Source organism: Phyllopteryx taeniolatus, chromosome 12 (assembly GCF_024500385.1).
Source record: "Phyllopteryx taeniolatus isolate TA_2022b chromosome 12, UOR_Ptae_1.2, whole genome shotgun sequence".
NCBI lineage: Eukaryota > Metazoa > Chordata > Actinopteri > Syngnathiformes > Syngnathidae > Phyllopteryx > Phyllopteryx taeniolatus.
In genome coordinates this window covers 13073537-13095245 of record NC_084513.1, presented here as the reverse complement: position 1 = coordinate 13095245, position 21709 = coordinate 13073537, and the positions used below count along the sequence as shown (strand labels likewise).

Sequence of the window (21709 nt, the reverse complement as noted above, 5' to 3'; positions counted from 1 at the left end):
GGGAGATCTTGATCCACAGTGCCCTCTTTGGTCAACAATAGTACAACAACTATAACGTCATACTCAATTGATCCAAGTGAGTTCAAATACAGTTTACAAATAAGCCCGTTTTCGAGTTATTACACCACTTTTAACAGTGTACGCTCCATAAAATAGAAGCAGTTTTTCTAAATGCTCTTTTTGTACAGAATCTTTTTTTTTAAAGCTGAAAATTTAGTTGTAACGGCACTTGTTACCACGTTACCATTGAATCAATTAAAAAAAATCTAAGTGCTGTAATCCAAAAGTAAGTCTTTTAAAATTAATTCAAGCAATTTTTTTCTACAAAATGCAGAAGACACTGTTACTATTAAAATGGTGTTACAACAGAATATGAAGAGACAGTTTTAAACGATCGTTAGACAGACCGAAAGAAAGGTTCTATTGTTCTTTCTTTCTGTACATAATGATATTAAATTAATGTGAGCGAGCAGTTATTCTCATAAAATTGATTTAAATAAAATACATTTTACAAATGGCGGCACGGTGGACGACTGGTTAGAGCGTCAGCCTCACAGTTCTGAGGTGCGGGGTTCAATCCCCGTCCCCGCCTGTGTGGAGTTTGCATGTTCTCCCCGTGCCTGCGTGGGTTTTCTCCGGGCACTCCGGTTTCCTCCCACATCCCAAAAACATGCATGAATTGGAGACTCTAAATTGCCCATAGGCATGACTGTGAGTGCGAATGGTTGTTTGTTCCTATGTGCCCTGCGATTGGTTGGCAACCAGTTCAGGGTGTACCCCGCCTCCTGCCCGATGACAGCTGGGATAGGCTCCAGCACCCCCGCGACCCTAGTGAGGAGAAGCGGCTCAGAAAATGGATGGATGGACATTTTACAAATAAGTCCTTTTTGTATTAATTACAGCTCTTTTTTTAAATAAATTAAATTCCTAAGAGATAGCCTATGTGTCATATTGTATAAACAGCTTTTTAAGCAACTTAAGAAACTTTTTTTTTTATTTTATTTTTTTTATTTTTAGTTTTTTTTTTTTTTTTACAGAATCCTACAAAATTCCTGGGGGGAGAGAGAATGTTATTTTGAAAAAAAAGAAATCTAAAAAAAAATCTGTTATATTTCTATATTTATTACAGCATGTTATTTCCTTAAAATATATTTTTTTAAACATGTAAGTACTGTAATCCAAAAATAAATTTTTAGAAATTAATTCAAGTACACAATGCAGAAGACACTATTAATGTTAACAGGGTATTACAACAGAACCTGGAAAAAAACACATAACTGACATAGACATAGAAAGACAGACAGACAGACAGACAGACAGACACATGGGTCAACTCAGCTGGACAAATAAACTTCTTCGTTTGACACCAAACTGGGGGAGAAGCAGTTGCATTGAGCAAACTGAACAGTTTAAAGTTTTGGGATTGAAGTCGTGTGCACTCAGGTTACTTGAACTGATTTCAACTGCTGCATAATTGATGCAATGATCATCAGACTGAGGAAAAAAGGCATAAATTATGAACGTGCAACCTCAGCGCTAACACCTGCCATGCTGGTTAATAAATCATTAAAAGTCACTTAAACGTCTAGAAGAATAGTTAACAGTTTAACCGAACACTGATTTTGGTGATGTTCATGCGTTAACTACAGGATGGAAGGAGGACCCTGCATTATTCAACCCCTTCAGTAGCACTGATCTTAATTCTTATGTGGTCTGCAGAAAGCTTTGAATAATTGCCCTCGTTTTTCTTCGTCTATCTGCTGAAATTTGATGGCCAGGACATTATACAAAGTGGCTATTGTCAGTGTGAGTGTGTGTGTGTGTGTGTGTGTCAGTAGGACCCTAACCACATCCCTAATTGCGGCAAATGACTCGAAAGGCCTGTCGTGTGAAATGTTTGAATGGCATCTCTTGTTGTGAAGCATTTGCTCATCGATGCGTCACACTTAAACACATCACAGGCCTCTTTAATGATGTCATGATCTGATTGTGAGACTACTTTGTGCACCAGCCCCTCGTTTGTGATAAAAATCCATCCATCCATCCATTTTCTGTACCGCTTTATCCTCGCAAGGGTCGCGGGTGTGCTGGAGCCTATCCCAGCTATCTTCGGGCGAGATAAAAATCTGTGTCCAAAAATCCATCATTTCCAAAAGACACCGATCCCAAAACGGATTAATTTCATGCAATAAGATCTGTCTATTTTGGTGCTTGTGTCTTTATAAAGTCTAGTTTTACATTAATTCCCATGTATTATCATCAGACCAACAAATCTAGGTAATTTCCTACTCTAAAGATGAATGAAACCACTCTATCAGTATAAACCTTTATTTTTTTAAATTGTTCATTAGGATCTGCACAGGCAAACTCTACACATTGCTTATTCACGTTACAGAAATGTGCGAAATATTATACAAACTTATTCTTATTTTTTTTTTGGTCTGCTCCATTGCGTTTAGCACTTTAAATGTCTCATGTTAATTATGTAATTTAGTTAAACTCCCTGTAAAGTGAAAATAAGTACTGTATGTCTACTGAATTTGACACACCACAGAGGTGTATTGTTAAAAACCATGACAACTTTGAATGATTTAAAAAAATGTCCAACTATGTAAAATGAGCTTTCCATATCATGAAAAATCAAGCCGTGTCCACTCTCAAAAGCTGTGGGCGTGTCTACTAAATGCATAAAAAAGCTACACCCCTATCAATGTCAACTGTCAATCAAAAATGTATACGACAAATGGATGCTACTTCACCCTGCAGCTTTCTTATGCCTAAATACCGTATAAATACATATGTAGAACAATATATCCGCTTAAAGCCTCTGGTGGTGGGAAGATACACCGCTGGTTAGTTAATTGCACATCACAATTGTGCCGGATAGCTGATTATGCAAACAAAGGCACTCAGTTCTCATACAGTGGGGGAGGAGCGACTCATGCCCAAGTGCACCACTGGTCCTTGTTTGAACCACACCCAAAAAATGAGGGAAAACTGAAATGGTGAAAAATTGTTTAATGCTCTATTACAACTGAGTGCTACATAATTCTCAGTATTTGTGCATTTTTCAGCATTTATCTTCAAACATCTACAGCGGAACCTCGATAAAATGGACCTCGATATAATGGATATCGGCTGTAACGGACCGTCGGGACTGAACAGTGTCCAAAAATAGTTTCCATTAATCACTTAAACTGCCGTTGACAAAGTCTGTTAGTTCCAGAATTGACCGCTGTTGTTTACTGGCGCTGTGGCGCAATGCAGGCAGAGAAGGGGACTGTCGTATTTCCGGGTCACAGATATACAATATGACTACATCCAATTCCAAAAGACATGCCACCCGTGCCTATGCGGTGGCCATGTTATGATGATTATATCTATTGTCTATTGTGCCGTAGAGCGCCGCATAGAAAGAGAGAGCGGCATGGCGGCAGTGTTAACATCAAAAGTGCTCATTTGTGCTTCGTTGCCACAATATTAGGAAAGCCTACATTTGTCTACCTTTACAAAGATAAAGATTTTCAGATATTTGTGTTTGTACGTTCCATCGATATTGAACTGCACTGCATTATACTGAGAGGTGTTTCCAACAGTTGGGATTGTTCAGGAGTACTTAATGTTGCTGCCAGTTTTTTGTGTGTTTGCGACCAAAGAGGTGTTTAAGTGCCTTCACCTGAGTTCAAACCTGCTCACAAAAGAGCACTTTCATGTGCACCCTGTCCCAAGGCAGTCGGCGTAACAGGAGCTGGGTCGGGAGGGTTCTATTGTGTCGGGTCAGAGAGGGCGTGGGGGGGATCCATGGTCGATCAGGTGACCACCTGCAGGTGGCGAGCGCTTTCTTCTCGAATTAGCAGCTCGTTTGTTGGAGTCAAGTGAACCCTAACGTCGTAAGTCTCTGTGTGGCCGCCAACAGTTAAGTGGTGTCTGTGTCTGTAAAACACCTTTTCTTTTACGGCTTACACACATGATTAAAACGTACAAATATAGTGTGTTAGACACAGAAAGGTGACATACAGTGCCGTAAAAAAGAGTTGTCCCACCCCCTTCTTTTTTTTTCATAGTTTTCCCACTTTAAAGTTCATGATCATCAAATAAATGTAAATATTAGAAAAAGATAACACAAGTAAACATAAAATGCATTTTTAAAAATGATGATATATATATATATATATATATATATATATATATATATATATTATTATTATATATTTTTTTAAATTAAGGAAACAAATATTCAATGCGGCCTGGCCCTTTGTGACAGAGTAATGCCCCCCTAAACCTAATAACTGGTTGGGCCACACTCAGCAGCAACAACTGAAACCAAGCGTTTTCTACAACTGCCAATGAGTCTTTCACATCTCCATGGAGATATTTTGGCCCATTCTTCCTTGCAGAATTGTTTGAATCCAGCAAAAATTGAGAGTTTTCGAGAATGAACCTTAAAAAAGGTCATGCCACGGCATTTCAGTCGGATTCAAGTCTGGACTTTGACAAGGCTGCTCCAGAAGGTTCATTTTGTTTTTTTAAGCCATTCATAAGTTGACTTGATCGTGAATGGATTTTGGATCGTTATCCTGCTGTGTCCTTCAGCTTGAGGTCACAAACTGGAAGCCAAACATGCTCCTTCAGGATTTTCTGTTAAAGAGCAGAATTCATGGTCCAGGTCCTGACAGAGCAAAGCAGCCCAAGACCATCACACTAACACCATCATGTTCGCCTTGGAACTCTGCAAATGGATGCAATGTTTGCTCAATATCTTCCTTATTGTTGAGTGCAATGACTGGAGTTCTTTAGATGTTGTCCTGGGTTCCTTTGTATCCTGGATGATTTATTGCTGTGCTCTTGAGGTAATTTTTGTAAGCACATCATTCCTGGGAAGCTTCACCACTGTTCCATGTTTTCTCCATTTGAGAATAATGGCTCTCACTGTGGTTTGATGGAATCCTAAAGCTTGAGAAATGGCTTTTGTAACCCTTTCCAGACTGATAGATGTCAATTACTTTATTTCTCGTCCGTTCTTGAATTTCTTTGGAACATGGCATTTTGTTGCAGCTTTCTGAGATCTTTTGGCCAACTTCATTTTGTCAGACAGGTTCTATTTAAGGTTTTTCTTGATTGAACAGGTCTGGAGGTAATCATGCTTGGGTATGGTCAGTAAAAATGACCCAAAAAATGTGATTACAAACAGTTAATTCCTTTAACGTTACTTTTCCACACAGAGCTTTGAATTGTTTTGTATCCATAATAATTAAAATCCTCATTTAAAAGCAGCATTTTATGTTTACTTTGGTTATCTTTGTCTTATATTTACATTTGTTTGAAGATATTAAACATTTAACTGGGAAAAGTCCCAAAAAATTTGATGGCTCTGTATTCTTACTTTAGGCGACTTTGCACTTAGTCCCATAGGTGAAAAATAAACCAAATTCCTTTTCACTGGAGAAGGAATTTGCACCGCTATGACCTTTAAGCCCAGCTACCTCAAGCATCCTGGATTGGATAGCTTTCAAAATCAGTACAATTCCTGATCTGACAAGGAGACCTCCATAGGGGTGCGCGGTATATGTGAGTTACGTGGAGTCGAGTGAAATGAAACTTTTGACCACAGCTACCTGTTTGGCTATCATACAAAGCTCTTAATGGATGGATGGAAGGATGGAGATCTAAAGAAATTGAAAGACAAAGCCGGAAGGACAGATGCAAAGCTTCATGTGAGAAGTCAATTCCAAAACTGGGAGTCAGTTTATGATGTGTTGTCTAACGGTACTAAAGTGAAGCTGGAATCAGCACAGCTCGCTCTTTCCAGTAAATAGTCCCATCCCACCATGTGAAAGTTCCACTTTTGGAAAATGGCTCCTCATCAGCCCGAAATGTCGCTTGTGTGAGTGTTGCTGCTTGTGTGTGGCTGAGTGCGCGTGTGAAGCGTAGCGTTAAATGACACCGTGCTAGCAGCTGATCCCGCTCCTGTTGTGACAGCGCCGTTCTCCTTTGTCAGGAGACCATCCGTCCGCACTAAATCTGCTCCACTCCCCACACACAAAGGCCTGGCTGCCATTTTATGAAGGGGAGGGGGTTGTGCCATCCCACCGGCTCAACAATGGAGGGAACGAGACCTCGCAGACCCCACGAAATTCTTTCTCAGGCCGAGCAGATGACAGGCTTCATTTTTTGTCCCTGCAAAGTGAAGCATCATTTTTGGGGGGGATGAGAGTGAATGCCGCTTGGTTTTCGTCATACCATGAGCAGAAGCTCTTGATGAACTAAAGCCTCCAGTCTGCTACTTCAACAGCTAACTTCAACTTCCTTCCAATTGTTGTCGTCTCCGTACCTTTTGTAGCTAAAAATAACTTCTGTTCAGCGCGTAATGCACCGCGACTGATTGTTAGGAAACACATGCTCAATGGTGAATACCCTGGTGGACGTTCCCTGACAAAAACCTGCGTCCGGAGAGCGCTGCAAACATACACAACCTCTCAGACAAAGAGGTCAAAGAACACTCGGCAGATCATTTCCATGTTTACGAGAAGCAGATGAGCTAAACGGACACTTTCAATTTTGTTGACTTTATAATGAAGAACAATGGAAGAATTACTAAGCTACTGACTTTTACCTTTGGATTGGAGAATAAAAGTATTTAAACGAACTATGCTGAAATCTCTCGGTAATGGGATTTGACCAAAAGGGTGAGTTGCCAAGGAGATGAATGCTTCAATTCTCACAGCAGGAGATCAACAAGAGAATCCAATCATCAAATCTCTTTAGTTTTACACAGCAAGAACAATCCTGCTCTTGTTTTAACATAATGCGACCTGCTCTTAACTTGGGATTCAAAACAGCTTCTACTTCAGTGCAACCCTTAAAGTGGAACACAATCCAGTCTGAGGTGCCAACCTCTGATCTGTTGGATTAAAAAAAAAATGATTCCCAATAAATAATGTAAAACATTATCATTTGCTACGAATCATTCTTGTCGCTGACAACATTAAACAATTCTCTTAATAAAGCAACGGATGGAGAATATCGTGGTTAATGTTCCCTGGTTCACGTTGTGTTCGGAAGATTATTCCTTTGTTGTAACAATGCTTCTTGGCAATAAATCTTATACCGTCGCAAAGACTGTTTATTAGCCTTTCAAATGCTGTACACGCTTTTGTGGCACGAGGAGCAGGGCTGGATAAAATTGGAAAATTAAGCTGCTTGGCAGTGGCAAAGAAAATTTGGCAAATCTTTTTATAGGCGCAATCCACAAATGCATGATCCTTACGAGTGTGGCGCCATTTAAAAGGGAAATAATCAGTCTTTCCAATGGTCTGAAATTTCATCCCAAGAAGCACTTTAAAACAAACAAATAATCAACCAAACACAAATGTCTTTGTTTTTTTCGTACTAGGTACAGGAACAAAGTATTTGTGCAGGAGCAACATGCAGTACACCGGATCACAGGAGTCCTGTGAGGTCCAACTAATCCTGTCAAAGGAGAAGTTGGAATTTATTTTTATTAACAACTGTGACGAGCCCAGCAACAAATAGGGGAATAGCAATGCAGTTCACTTCAAAGGCCAGATAAAGAGTCCTCGAAGACCGGGGAAAGGGTTTCCAGACAGATCAAGCAATGCTCCGTCATCCCCAGATAGCGGGACAGAAAAATTCACTCGTCGTTGTAATTGCACCAAAGCACCAAGCAACCACAGGGGACAGGCAACACAAACATGCTGAGGCAGAACTCGTGGTCCGGGGCAAAAGACTGAGGGCATTCTCGGAAGAACAACGAAGCAGGAAGGTCAGAGGCAGACAGGGTCGACAACGGAAGGTCAGTCCAGCGAAAAGTGCTGCATCGCCTTCCATCGGTGCGTATCCAGCAATCTGCCAATGAGTGAGTCATCGGAAGAGCCTGAAACGGCAAAGGTGGGTGTGGCTGACTGCCGGTGACATTGTTACCGACCATCGGTGACTAACATTAAGACGCCAAACAATAATACACTCAGACAAAGAGACAATGTGTAGGTAATTTGTATTGCAGACGCACCTCATGCATCTCACTTTTTAACAGTCTTACTTGTTACAACTGTAAGTGTCATTAGGTTGTGCAGGTGTACTGTATGAAGTAGTTTTTGCTATTTCATTTCCTCTCTTTGTTGTCTTTTGGAAAATATTTGCATGCTTGGGATTCTTTTAGGAACACGCAGGATCACATTTAATACGTTACCCAACAAAATGCTACATTTAAAATCAATCTTTCAGCATGTAATGCGCAATCCTGAACTGGGTAAGTCTTGCTCATTCCAGCCTCAGTGAATGAATGAAGGAATGAATGTGGAGACATGCTCCACTAATGAGCACTGACATGCTGTCCCAATGGGCTGGAGCTTTGCAAGGAAACAATGCTGCACACACACAGCTCGCCGGATTGGAGCTATTACAACATTTCAATAGCCACACAGCTGCATGATGGGCCACTAAAATGGGGCAAAGCCACTATCTCCTCTGCAGGATCATTCAAATGAATTGTGGGTAAGACATAATGCAGGACTGAAGGTGAATTTACCTGCAAACGAGTATGTCACATCCTCTTTGCCGTAGTTTGTCAACCATCACTGTCAACTTCCTATTGTTTCGTCTTATTTTATTTAAAAGAGCCTTGACTGATAGTTTTCACTTAATTGGTCCAAGATATATTACTCATTTACAACAAATAATGTATCTTTTGCTCATTTATCTATGCCAGCGACGTATTGTGACAGGCAGAACAATTAAATGCGCTTCCACCAGATGGCAGAAGGTGCATTATTAAACTGTGTATCCACTTTTAGTGACATTTTTATTAGTGCTGGGAAACAATGGAAAGCGACTCCAACGTTTCTACGAATATAAGCGCTTTGCTGCCATCTTGTGGCCATCGGAAAATGGGGGAATTACAATTTTGAGTCACACCAAAAAGCGACTGGGGAGGTATCTTTTGGGGAATAATAATAATAATAATGATAATGACAATAATATCATTGAAATACAAGAATAATGATGTATTTTCAATTACTCAAACTGTAAATTGATTTATTATAATTGTGATCAACTGTTTTATGTTATTCTGATAGAATTTTGATTGATTTTTTAAAATTATTATTATTATTATTTCGAACGTCCACTACAACAAAAACCAATAAATTAAGAATTCCTGATACAAATATCCCATACTGACACAATGCGTAACAGTTGGTCTGAAAAGGAGTAGGAAGAAGTTTGTACATGAAAGATCACGTCATTCTCACGTTGGAGAGAAAAAGACGACAAATACGTGCAATACGCGTTTCTACCACGTGAGGGAACTACTGCATTGTTGCTATTGCTTTTACCTCGAGGAAGGATGGCCACAGTGCTTGAAATGATTCTTTTTCGAATCTTATATATCAGAGCCTTAAGCTAAAAAAAAACATATATGTAGTCCAAATATTACTTTATAGAATGTACTTCTGCAATAACATTTAGGGCGAATCCACCACATTCTGTTGATTTAAAGGTGTTTCATATGTAAAAATCTTACTGGGAATGGAATAGAAGAGTGATTGTCTAAGCGTGGTATGCGGGCTTCTTCTCGTGGCAGGGGAAATCCACCATAAAGTCTTATGGTACACCCATAACCAAAGCACAGGAAGTTTCTTTTTTTTTTTTTTTTATATATCTTCCAATAGATTGAAGCACAGTGTTAAAGTGGAAGTTTGCAATTTCAAAACAATTATTTCTTGTCATTTTTGTTAAAACTATCATTATGACCTGGAAAAAATACATGAATAAACTGATCTGTAAAAAAAATTAAAAAAAAAAGAAATAATAATAATAATAATCCCTTTCTGACCTCATCTTGTACTTTTAATTTTATTTGAAAGAAGCCACCACGGCCAAGGAAAAGCAACCAATCAGAAACAGAAGTCGTGAGTGACAAAGTGTCAAATCGTGCAATCGCAGCAGACACGCCCCCGCGGCCTGATACTATGGCGGAATATCCACCTCCAATCAGAAACAAAAGATAAAAACAAGAATTGGACAGATCTTGAAACAAAACAAGGGTGGAAATGGGAGCTGCCTTCCAGAGGTGGAAAGGCCTCAGGCAGCTGAGAGCATTCAGAAGCGACGCGAAATTAGCAACATTTCTGCTCCACAGGTAAATTTATTTTTAATGAATTGTACTTTCCCAAAAATAAAACTTCAAACCGATAACATTTCATGTTATTGTAACACTGTATGACAAATAAATCATGCTAGCCATGTGCACGTCAGTAAGGGGCGTGGCTTTAGTCAGAGACTTGGAGGGGGAGGGATTAGGAAGGCGAGGCAACATTCAAATCTTGCTGGTTTTCAACTGCAAGCACAGTAATATTCATAATGTTACAGTAAAGTACATTTTTTGTGTTTCATGTACATTTAGTAAAGTTCAGTTGTATGTAACATATTCAACATGAAGAACTGTTTGTTTTTAAACATTTTTAGGTCCAATCTTTATTGGACTTTTTTGTGCAATACGTGTTAACTGAATTATTCAATTACAGTTTTTCTGTGATTGGCTGGCGACCAGTCAAGGGTGTGCACTGCCTCTCATCTTCATTTTTTTTGGGTGTAAATTTTCATAGATTTAAGCACAGTCTTAAACTGTGAAACTATACATATATGTTACAGTAGCTTACATGAATATTAAATACACTTTTTAGGAATGGGACTTCTGGCTCTACTTTTTTTTCTTTTGTTTTTCTTTTGATGAACACTTGGACCTACTACGTGACTGTATTTTAATGTTGGTCAATGGTGTATATTTCGAGGTGCTGCTTGGTTTAAAAAGTTTGAGAACCACTAGAATAGAAGCAGGGTGGACTCTTCATGTTTGACCAAATTCTCTCCTTAGAGACAAAAAAAATGGAGGGAGGGAGGTAGCATCGGGAAGCAGTCCGTTTTTCTTCTTCTGCTTCTCTTTCGTCATTGGTTGCCTGACGCGCACACTCGCTCTCATAAGCGCGCCGCTTCCACCGATCGTGGCAGACGATCACAGGCCACCGTGGGAGGCAGACGCACGCTCTCTGCAGCGTATTGGCTGTCCACACTGGGACGTTTTGCACTCGAAAACGAGCACGACGACATTCCGGACGCGTTTTATTGTTGTTGTTGTTGTTTTTTTTGCGAACATTTCGAGATGACAGGAGTTTTTGAGAATCTCAGCACTGATATGCACTCCAACCAGATGACCTCCACGAACTACCACAGCTTGCACAAGTCGCAGGAGTCCCCCACCTTGCCGGTGTCCACGGCCACGGACAGCAGCTACTACAACAGCCCGCAGCACGGACACTCGTGCGGCGGATTGCCCTTCGGAGAGCTCGCTTCCTTCCAGTACCACGCCAGCGGGCCCGGCGCGGTGCCGTACAACCCGAAGTCGTACGACATGCAGGCGGGATTCAACTCGTCTTACGGGGCGTACAGCACTTATGGACCCAACTCATCGCCCGCTCCTGCCGAGACCGGTATGGAATGCAAACATTTCTCCTCGTTCTACCTTTGACTTTGAACAGCAACACATTCATGTTCGGTATGAATACATAAATTGCACGCACACGGTTATAGACGCAAAAAAATAAAAAAAATCCACGCTTCATTTTTGAATGGAAGCACATTAATGTTCACCACTATAAAATTCTAATTTGCATTCACAAGCATATACTAAAAAAAAAAATAAAAAAAAAAAACTCAATTTAAACACACTGTTCACTATAAAATTATAACTTGCGAGCGCCTTTATAAATATAGAAATTCATTTTTAAATGTATTTATTATTTATTTATAAAAACATTTAAATTCATTAGAACTTGCATGCACACGCCTATAAGAAGAAAAAAAATGGGATAAAGTCCACGATTTAGTTTGAATGTAAACCCATTCATTCATGGTCAGTTTAATTAGAAGTGGCCCACGCTTATAGAAATGTAGAAATGTTTTTTTTTTTTTTTAAGTGATAATCACCGTTTTAAACTCATGATCAATATAAAATTCCACATTTCATCATGCATTACAGTGTTACATGTGTTTACTACTTAAATGCACTTTTAATCGTATCCACTGTTGCTGCTCAAACGTTGCAAATTCCCCCATTAGGGGGCTAATAAAGCTTATTTTACTTTATCTGATGCACACGCACATAGAAATATAGAAATAACCAAAACAAACAAAAAAAATTGATACAGTCCACGCTTTAGTTTAAACGTATTAATGTTCAGCATAAAATTCGAACTTGCATGCATGTAGACGCCCATAGAAATATGGAAGTAACACATACACACGCAGACAAAAAATGCAATACGTTTAGTTTTAAACACAATGTTGAATGTCAAATTATAACTTACACGCACACGCCCATGAAGAACAAACGGAAAAATATTCTCCATCACCCCCTCCCACAAATCCAAATGACGCACGCGGTGTCGTTCCAATGTTAAAGTGCATTCCAATGTTCTCCCGCAGAAAAAGAAGAAAGCGAGCCAGAAATCCGGATGGTGAACGGAAAACCAAAGAAGGTCCGAAAACCTCGAACCATTTATTCCAGTTTCCAGCTGGCCGCGCTCCAGAGGAGGTTCCAAAAAACGCAGTATTTGGCGCTGCCCGAGCGGGCCGAGCTGGCGGCGTCGCTGGGCCTCACGCAGACACAGGTGACCCACTGCCCCGGGGCGGGGGGGGGGGGGGGAACAAACAAACAAACAAACAAACAAACAAAAAACACATGCATAATAATCACGTGTCATCTGCTCCATTTTTTTGAAGGTGAAAATCTGGTTCCAGAACCGGCGCTCCAAGTTTAAGAAGCTGTGGAAAAGCGGCGAAATTCCACCCGAGCAGCACGTCCCCACCGGCGAGTCGCCCCCGTGCGCGTCCCCGCCGAGCGCGTGGGACTTTCCACAGACTCAAGGCATGAGTGGCTCCACGTTACCTCCGAGCTGCGGCAGTCCGCACAACAGCAGCGCGCCCTCCTCTTCTTCCTCCTCCTCCTCTTCATCCTCCTCTTCGTTTTTGGCCAACTACTCCTGGTACGCCAACACGAACTCTGTCAGCCACCTGCAGCCCTCACTGCTCCACCACAACCCGGCGATCACTGCCGGGACGATATTCTGAAGGGGGGTTGGGTGGGGGGAAGGAGGAAAAAAACGGGGAAAAAACGGGACTCTGGTGGTGAAAAATATACGCGTTCATTCATTTGATGTGGGTCCTACTTTTACGCGCGGAAGCATCGCCAAACTGTGGACGTTTGCCACCTTTTGGCACATACACGCCCACATTTTGACGGTTATTTTTGTATTTATTTATTTTCTTTATGTCCAGGGATGAATGACTGAATGAATGAATGAATGAATGAATGGATCACTATTAAACTGGACTTTTTTTTGGGGGGGGGGGGGCAAACTCAAAGCTCCCCCGTCAGTGATGTAGCACAGCTCAACTGTATCGTGCCTTTTTCTACTTGACCTCATGATTATGTTGTGTGAAATTATACAGCTCCGAACAAAAATGAGAGACTTAAAAAAAAGAAAAAAAAAGAAAGGACTTTTTGGGGTATTTTGACCTTTTTTCATTTTCTACAAATAAATGCTTTAAATAACAATATTTGTATTTGGAAGTTTTATTTCAGTCGAAGAAAACAAAAAAACAAACATGTTCATTTTCTTCGAACATATAGCAAAATTTGCGAAACTGCAAATTTTGCAGTGGTCTCTTTTTTTTTTCAAGAGCTGTATATTTTATAAAACAGCTTTTAATGTTGGAAGTGTCTCCACGTCTGTAAATATTATTTTTGATAGCTCATGACTTTTATTTTTAAAGGCAATCGGTGCAAAAATCCATTTTCCACCACAAGCTACTGATTGTTCTACACTCGATTGACTTGTATCGCCCTTCATTGTGTTTTTTGTCTTATTTATTATTATTTTTTTAAACAGTGCTCCATATATGGTTATTTAAATAAACATGTTTCCTGTGACCGCTTACCTCCCCTTTTTCCACATGTGAAACATTGTTGACATTTGATTATATTTACTTCTATTTATATATTTTGAATGGAATCAATCCCACACTATATATTTATTATTAATACTTTTATTTTATTATTTATGGCAGTTGATTTTGCACATTTCAGACTGTTTACTACGAAGGAAGATCCATAAATTGTGCTGCTATTGTTTATAATGGACACACACACATGCAAACACACACGTGGCTCGAATAAGAAAAGCAATATCGTTCGATTTTTAGGAGGTTAGAAGGTCTACATTGATTTGACGCTCGATTCAGGTTGACTCTTGGGGAATGTTAGAGACAAAACGCATACAAATTCATTTCGATGATCAAAACAATACATCGTTATAGCATAGTTGCTTAAGTCATAATTTGTTTTTGGAAAACAAGAAAAGAAAATGACCAACCGAGAAGAGTCCAGTTGCCTTCATTGAACTTCTGCGGGTTACCAACCATGACCTTGATGGAAAATCGACACAGACATAAAGAGTTTTTATTTGTTTTTTATTTTTAACTAGCACTTGGTTCTTTTTTATTGATAATGTGTGTAAGTTAAAATGACTTGAAATGAAAAGATTATGCTAACGAATTGTAAAAACAACCATGATGGTTAACAGGAAGACTGAGTGGAGCAATTATCAACGTTTCACCTGAAGATAAGCAGCTTCACCTCCATTTGTTTATACACTTGCTCAAACACACCTGTTATATTCAATTTATCATATGGGCATGGCGGTATATGGAATAGTATCCTTCTTTTTCCACTGCAGAAACGCTATTAAAATGTCAACAATGAATTCATATTAAAACCTTTTAGTTTGGAGTGTTTTTTTTTTTTTTTTTTTTTTACATTTGCACACAGCCCTAAAAATACAAGGAACGTGCCTGGTTTATCACAAAATATAATATCTGCACCCGTCAGCCTTCAGGTAGGAAGACAACCTTTCATAATATTCGGATATTCAGGTATTAACTGAGTGAAGATGAATTGAAATTGAATGTTGACCATTGTGGTTGAAATTGGTAGACGTTTAAAAGTGCAATGAAACATGATGGACACTCGTCGTAAATGTCACCATGCGAGCTCTAATGAAGGTCGTATTTCCACAGTGTGGGAGGTTTTTTTTTTCTTCTTCTTCTTCTCCATTTTCCCAAAAAGAAAGATAAATCATCACCATTTCATTTCATGGGAGAGCGGTGACGATACTATTAAAAAAAAAATAGCATCATAGCCAAAAATATCCCAAATCATAACGAGCCAATCTCATCCAGCAACTTAAAATGCTCATCCTCCTTCAGGAAGATATTAATGTAACATGTTCGTTGAGTCAATGTCACAATAAGGCGCATTTGCATTGGATCATTTCCATAGAACTTCCTATTCATATTGAATTAAGTCGAAATTATACGGTTTGAAATGCATAGTAGTCAAGATCCCACATTTAAAAAAATAAAAATAAAAATGATTCCATTCAAACAGACACTAACAGCAAAATATATCAGCGGATGTGCATTTTATGAGCACATGGTGGAACTTTACTTGGCAACATGGTTCAGTGTGTGTATATTTCTTAAACAGTACACGGACTGCACTGCTGAACAAATATATTTGAAATTTCTGATCCATTTTTTTTAATATCGATTGATATTTTAGTATGACAGAGTGGACATGTTAAACTTGACCCCATCCAACTACAGCACACACACATAACAGGATGAAAATGACTGAACCAATGTGTAAATATATTTTGGTGTGTAAATATATATTTTTGTTCAGGCTCCATTGAAGAAAGACAAAATGTGAATGGTAATGTCACTGAAAACATCGAGCGTTTCTTAACCCACAATGACAGGGTGGACAGCAAGTTCAGGGACACGAGGAAAAATGTTCGATATGATTATGAAAATAGAACATACGTGCATGATGAAAATGACTCCAATAATTTTTTGTAGACAGCAAAATCATTTTCGCTATAATTTAACCACTTATAACACAGTGTAGTTTGCAGAGCAGTGTGGGACATGCCAAAATCACTTACATCCAAATGGGGTAAAAAAAAAAAAAAAAGGTATGAAATACAGGAAACACATTTGAAGAGACTTTTCATTGTACTGTTACGTGCAACAATTATAATAAGACCTCAGACCTCATTTTCATGATGACTGACAGATTGTTATCACGACACTGTATAATAATATTGACCCAATAATAAAATATGTTGTTAAATGAATAGCTCAAACTGAGCATTATGACTTTTCCATACCTGTCTTGCATTAGGATGCAAGTGCACCCAAATGTTGTGGCCTTGCGGCGTCATCTCTTGCGCGTCTTTTGGAATTCTCTCCAGTGCAACTTGTACATGCCACACTCCCTTTCCTCATTTGTCCTCGCACTGTACTGTAATCCCTTTCTTTGTGAAAACCTGCAATTATGAGCACAATTCTGCACCATTTCAGCCGTCCTAATATGGGGTGTCATTTTTACCCAAAGACACTCTCAAGCGTCAACATTTCCCGAGTTGTAAATGGCAACATCAATGCATAGTTTTTAGCCCAACAACTTGACTGGAGCATAATTACATCCGTGTGCAGCCTACGTCGAATTAGTCTGAATTGCGTGATAACTGCTGCTTTAAAATTTCAGGGGGAAAAAAATAAAATACTCATAATTTCCCCCCCCCCCCACCCCCCAAAGATTACCAAGACCTCGAGTGCACAATGTCATTAGCGTAATGAGCAGTAAACATTTATGCTAATAATCTGCATTTTTCTCCCCGTCTGCTATAAAAAGGGAGAATAAAGCAGAGTTTTTTCCAGTCATATTCGGATCTCTGGAGCAGAACATGCGCGGGGATTGATGGATTTGGTTGTTTTTTTGCAGGATTTACGCACTTTCGGGATTTTGCTGGATGCTCGTTTGTCTCCCGTGAAGGGATCAAGGTGGGTTTTTATTTCTTAACTTCGACCACAACGACCGCTTTACGTCTCAAACACGCACGCATTTTGGAGATTTGACAAACTGGACGTTCGCATTTTGCAAGCAACGGGCTTGCTTATACATGCGCGTCGTCATTACGCGTCCATTGTGCAAGCTTCTCCTGCTTTGACAACTTGCCGCATGCAGCCTCCACCTGCAAGCAATTTGCACAAGCTCGCACACAGCACGTCCGAGCCAGCCTGCAGCCAAGCAGCCAAGAATGCGCATGTGGCAGCTCACCTATTTCGCCCCCCCCCCCCTCCTCTATTTTGCAGGAGCACATTTCTTTCAGAGCTGCGCCTCCTTTGTCGGCGCGAAAAAGATCCACCGAAAGGGAACAGGGAGGGAGAAAGACAGAAGCGGGGAGAGAGGGAGAAAGAAAAATTGCTCATAATTACCCCAGAGATGGGAAACTGCATTAGAATAAATAAGGGCCAAATGACTGTAATTATGCCGGGTTTGATGGGCTCGGCTCGTATAATCAAGGAGAGAATACAGCGAAATAACGCCGCTGACCCTCTTGGATGAGCAGCTGCGCCTTTGGGTGCGCGAGGATTGTATAGAGCCAAATTTATGTTTCGACACAACACAACAATACACTGGCGATCCGTGGGCGCGTGCACGTGCTTGGACGCACAGGTTGGCGATATTGTTTATATGTTAAAAAACAAAAAAAACAAAAACAAAAACAAAGGAGATGGCAAAACACTACTCCTGTCTTAAACTATATTATATGATGTTAGGATAAGAAAATAACAAACGTTAGTCGGGTTTATTTCAATTTATTGTTATTATAGTACATTTCTTTTTTTTAAAATTAAATTTTAGTCAAATTTTATTTTCCAACTTTCTCGTCTTTATATGTTAACATCTCAAATGTATGCATACATACACACACATCTAGGGTGTTGTTCATGTAGTATAAATGCTAGATGGATTTTGATAAACATCCTAAATTATGCTAATGTGATGTAAACATACAAATAATCATATACGGTAATAAAGGATTGCATTGTCATAATATTACATTCTAATTGACTATAATTGTACATCTTACTCTATTTTACGTGAGGTTATATTTTACTAGACGTGCGTTTATATATATATATATATATATGACAGTAATAATAATAATAATAATAATAATAATAATAATAAATGATTGTGAAATGGTAATTGTAAAATTGTATTTTCCAATACATTTAAACTGACAATGATTATTATTTTTTTTATTTGACATTTCTCGTGTTATTGTAATTTATGAGTTCATATAATTTGTGTTTCAAAAACATTTATTATACTACCCTCAATGAAAGTTGGGTAGGGGGGGGGGGGTTGATATTTTTGTGCAAATATGTAGGGTGATGATTGAAAATGACTATATTAATACAAATTTTCCCGCATGTTTTCACTGTATATCGCCTGTTTAGTGTTGGTGTAAGAAAATATATGTTGAGGGGAAAATAAAGCTAACAAAAATATATTTTTATCAAATATGGACCCCACATTGGTCACATTTACTTGACGAAAATCTGAAAAGACAATGAGTTGTTGAATTACTCTAGATCTCTCATGGAAAATCCTAATAACGCCAGCCACCCACCCCCCTTTTTTTGTCTTTTCTTTTTTTTCTTGTCAAGTGAAGTCACTTTGCTGAGCTTTGACATCTGCAGCAGCAACAGCAGCGACACAAGCGAGCCAAACATGATCATAAATCATCTTTCCAACCATTTGTTTTGGTGTGCAGCTTCACCATCATGTGAGGAATCTCGAATTAAACACTGCAGCACACACACACACACACACACACACACACACATGGTTCTTCGCATAAGTTAAATCCTTTTACTGCTTTGTGAAAATGTGCACAGTATGTACATATATAGCCAATAAATTAAAGAGCTCGATACAAAACTAAATCTTTTTTTTTTTCTATGTGGACTAAAACACATGAGGACGAATACGGCAAGCCTAAAACCTTTCACGGCCAGTTAAAGCACAAAACAGATTTTCTTTTTAAATGTATCTACAAAATACAGTGAACAAATGAGCTGCTTGTCCTGTGGAAATTTCAATTTTTTGTCCTCCCTCTCTTCTTCACATAACACGTGGGCATAGAAAAAGCTTTTGCTCGCGTTAGTGCAGCATTAACAACACAATGCTGTTGTCTCCAAATTTAAACACACAAACGAACACAAGACTGGCCTCAGTAGAAGAAGAAGAAGAAGAAGAGAGAAAAAATTCCCAATAATTTAACTTAAATAATAAACACATAAACAACCATTTGAGTTTTTACAATATGCTGTGAATGATAACAGGTGGATCGATATTATCGATATAACCTGGTTCAAGAAATACTCGTAATTGGCCTTTTAATGAAGGAAAAGTGATGTCATCATCTAGGGAAACAATGACGTTAGCATTTCTAATATATATTTTTTCCCCCTGAAATGATAAAGAGCACCCAGAAAGTAACGAAAAGATCCGGTTGTGAAAGATTTTCAGCTCATAGGGTGGAGGTCATCTTCTCTTTCAAGTTTCTCAGCTTCATCTGCATCATCTTCCTCATCTGGTTCCGGTCCGAGGCGGCCACTCGCGGGGGAGCAAACGCCCACGACCCCCCCCCCCCCCCCCCCCCTCGATCCCCCGCCCCCCACCCCCGCACCGTGCAGGCAGGTGGCCGACGTGAGTTCACATGAGCTGCGCGGACTGTTGCATAGACTCCTGGTGATGCGTGCCGGGGTACCACGACGTGTAGGCCGGGATGTAGGAGCCGGCGGCGGCCGCGCCCGCTGACGTCTTCCCGGCGGTCGACGTGCTCCAGACGGGCGCCACCGTGCAGGGAGAACCGCTGGAGAGTCCGCGGCCTGTGGCCAAGGCGTTAGTGTCAATAGTGCCACCGCCTTGCTTCATCAGTTTCTTGAACTTGGATCTCTTATTTTGGAACCAAATCTTCACCTGCGCGACGAGGCCCAAAAAGAGAAGAAAATTGACTTTTTTCTTTTTTTTTTTTTTTTACGCACCTTTTACGCACGCAGAACACGCCGCAAAAAAAAAAAAGAACTAAATAAAGTGAGGTGGACAATTAAAAAAAACAAGTTTTTACAGTAATGTTTCAAATAAAAAATTAAAAATAAAAGGTGGCAAATAATCCTAATAATAATAATCATAATAGTGAACCTGCCTGTGTCTGTGTGAGCCCCAGTGAGGCGGCGAGCTCGGCTCTCTCCGGCAAGGCCAAATATTGCGTTTGCTGGAATCTCCTGTTGAGCGCTTGCAGTTGTAAACTGGAGTAGATGGTCCTGGGTTTGCGGATCTTCTTCCCTTTGCCGTTGAAGCGAACCTCTCCTCCCTCCACCGTGGCGTTCTTGCCCGCTACTGGTGCTGGAATTTCAACGCACACACACACACACACACACAAATAATAAAACATGAAATGAATGCATGTGTGTGCGTGTGTGTGCACACACAAAAATAATAAAAAATGAAATGAATGCATGTGTGTGCGTGTGTGTGGAGGTGTGTGTGTGTGTGTGTGTGTGGGGGGGGGGGGTAAAGATGGACCGTAATTATCCTTAATTGCGAGGATCGTTGATAGCGTTACGCAATAAATAAGGCTGCGATCTTACCTGGATCTTCTAAGCGGGTCTGAGGCAGGGCCGAGCTGTTCTGGTACGTTTGGACCGTGCTGAGGTACGGGCTGCTGGAATGGCTCCCCACCGAGTTGATGTAAGGGTAGGCCAGCGTTCGGGGGAAGTTCGGGCCCGGGCTGTAGCCGTCGTGCTGTCCGTGGCTCGCAGAATGTAAACAGTGCACGGGGTAGTGTCCGTGGGACATGGACGACGGCGACATTTGCTGACCGGCCGGCCCGAACTCCATGAAGACGCTTTTTCCTGAGGCGGGACCGTTGAGACTTTCCGGGATCGCGGTCATTGTCATCTCTTCCGGCGGCTCCCGTCCTCCTCCTGGTTTTGTCGTTTGAGTCCAGACCGGGAGGGCTCCCAATTTAAGTCGCACCGCTTTTTTCTCCTTCCATTCATAAGAAAATGCAGTTTGTTCCCGTGAAAAGTCCCAGGTATGATGCTGCCGACCGAGATGAACTCCCCCAAAGGTTTGAATCTGGCACTCATGAATATTCATCCGAGGCGGCCGCTGATTGGTCCGCCCGCTCCAAGAGACGAGCCCATTGGTCCGGCTGCCTCCGAACAACCTGAGCGAGGAAGAGGAGCGCACAAGCTCAGGTCTTCAAATCATTATCATCAGTACAATTATCACTTTCACATTAGGATGAGTATTATTGTTATTTGTATTATAATATGTATACACAAACTGGAGTTAGGTCAAATCATCTGGTGACGTACTATAAAACCACAACCCACTTCTCCTTCCCATATTAGATTTGATTATTCTTATTCTTTATCGTGCCAAATTATAGAGTTGGAAAATGTTCCGTCTTGTCAATCGTTTATTGAAATTAGGCAAAATATGACTGTCATTGATTTGAGTCAAATAACTTCACGAGCTAAGAATAATATAATCGAAAAAAAATTGGTGTGATTTTGTAATAGTAATAATAATAATAGAAGCGAGAAGAAAATAATCAACGTCCAAGCTTGTTAAGGCGCTGACCGGTTTGATGAATGTCGTTGTAATTAAAGCTTCCCAATGTGCTGTATTTGCATAACACAG

General features: G+C 40.2%; 2 protein-coding genes across 2 annotated transcripts; one reads left to right on the top strand and one right to left on the bottom strand.

Annotated features, from left to right (window-relative positions):
* The first annotated feature begins 11012 nt into the window (after window positions 1-11012).
* On the top strand, window positions 11013-14008 carry dlx2a (distal-less homeobox 2a). Its single transcript, XM_061793184.1, has 3 exons — window positions 11013-11507; window positions 12502-12686; window positions 12799-14008. Exons 1-3 carry the CDS (start codon window positions 11180-11182, stop codon window positions 13144-13146), a joined length of 861 nt encoding a protein of 286 aa, XP_061649168.1. The 5' UTR covers window positions 11013-11179; the 3' UTR covers window positions 13147-14008.
* A 4843-nt stretch (window positions 14009-18851) lies between these two features.
* Window positions 18852-21160, bottom strand: dlx1a (distal-less homeobox 1a). The gene is made up of 3 exons (XM_061793194.1): window positions 20650-21160; window positions 20205-20404; window positions 18852-19978 (listed from the first exon to the last, which is right to left on the bottom strand). The coding sequence occupies exons 1-3, from the start codon at window positions 21158-21160 to the stop codon at window positions 19712-19714; spliced, it is 978 nt and encodes a 325-aa protein (XP_061649178.1). The 3' UTR covers window positions 18852-19711.
* Between the last annotated feature and the right edge of the window lie 549 nt (window positions 21161-21709).

Coding starts and splice junctions, on each gene's coding strand:
- dlx2a (XM_061793184.1), top strand. CDS start 11,180: ATGACAGGAGTTTTTGAGAATCTCAGCACTGATATGCACTCCAACCAG. Junction 11,508..12,501: donor GCCCGCTCCTGCCGAGACCG/GTATGGAATGCA, acceptor GTTCTCCCGCAG/AAAAAGAAGAAAGCGAGCCA. Junction 12,687..12,798: donor TGGGCCTCACGCAGACACAG/GTGACCCACTGC, acceptor ATTTTTTTGAAG/GTGAAAATCTGGTTCCAGAA.
- dlx1a (XM_061793194.1), bottom strand. CDS start 21,160: ATGAATATTCATGAGTGCCAGATTCAAACCTTTGGGGGAGTTCATCTC. Junction 20,405..20,649: donor GACCCGCTTAGAAGATCCAG/GTAAGATCGCAG, acceptor TTGAAATTCCAG/CACCAGTAGCGGGCAAGAAC. Junction 19,979..20,204: donor TGGGGCTCACACAGACACAG/GCAGGTTCACTA, acceptor CTCGTCGCGCAG/GTGAAGATTTGGTTCCAAAA.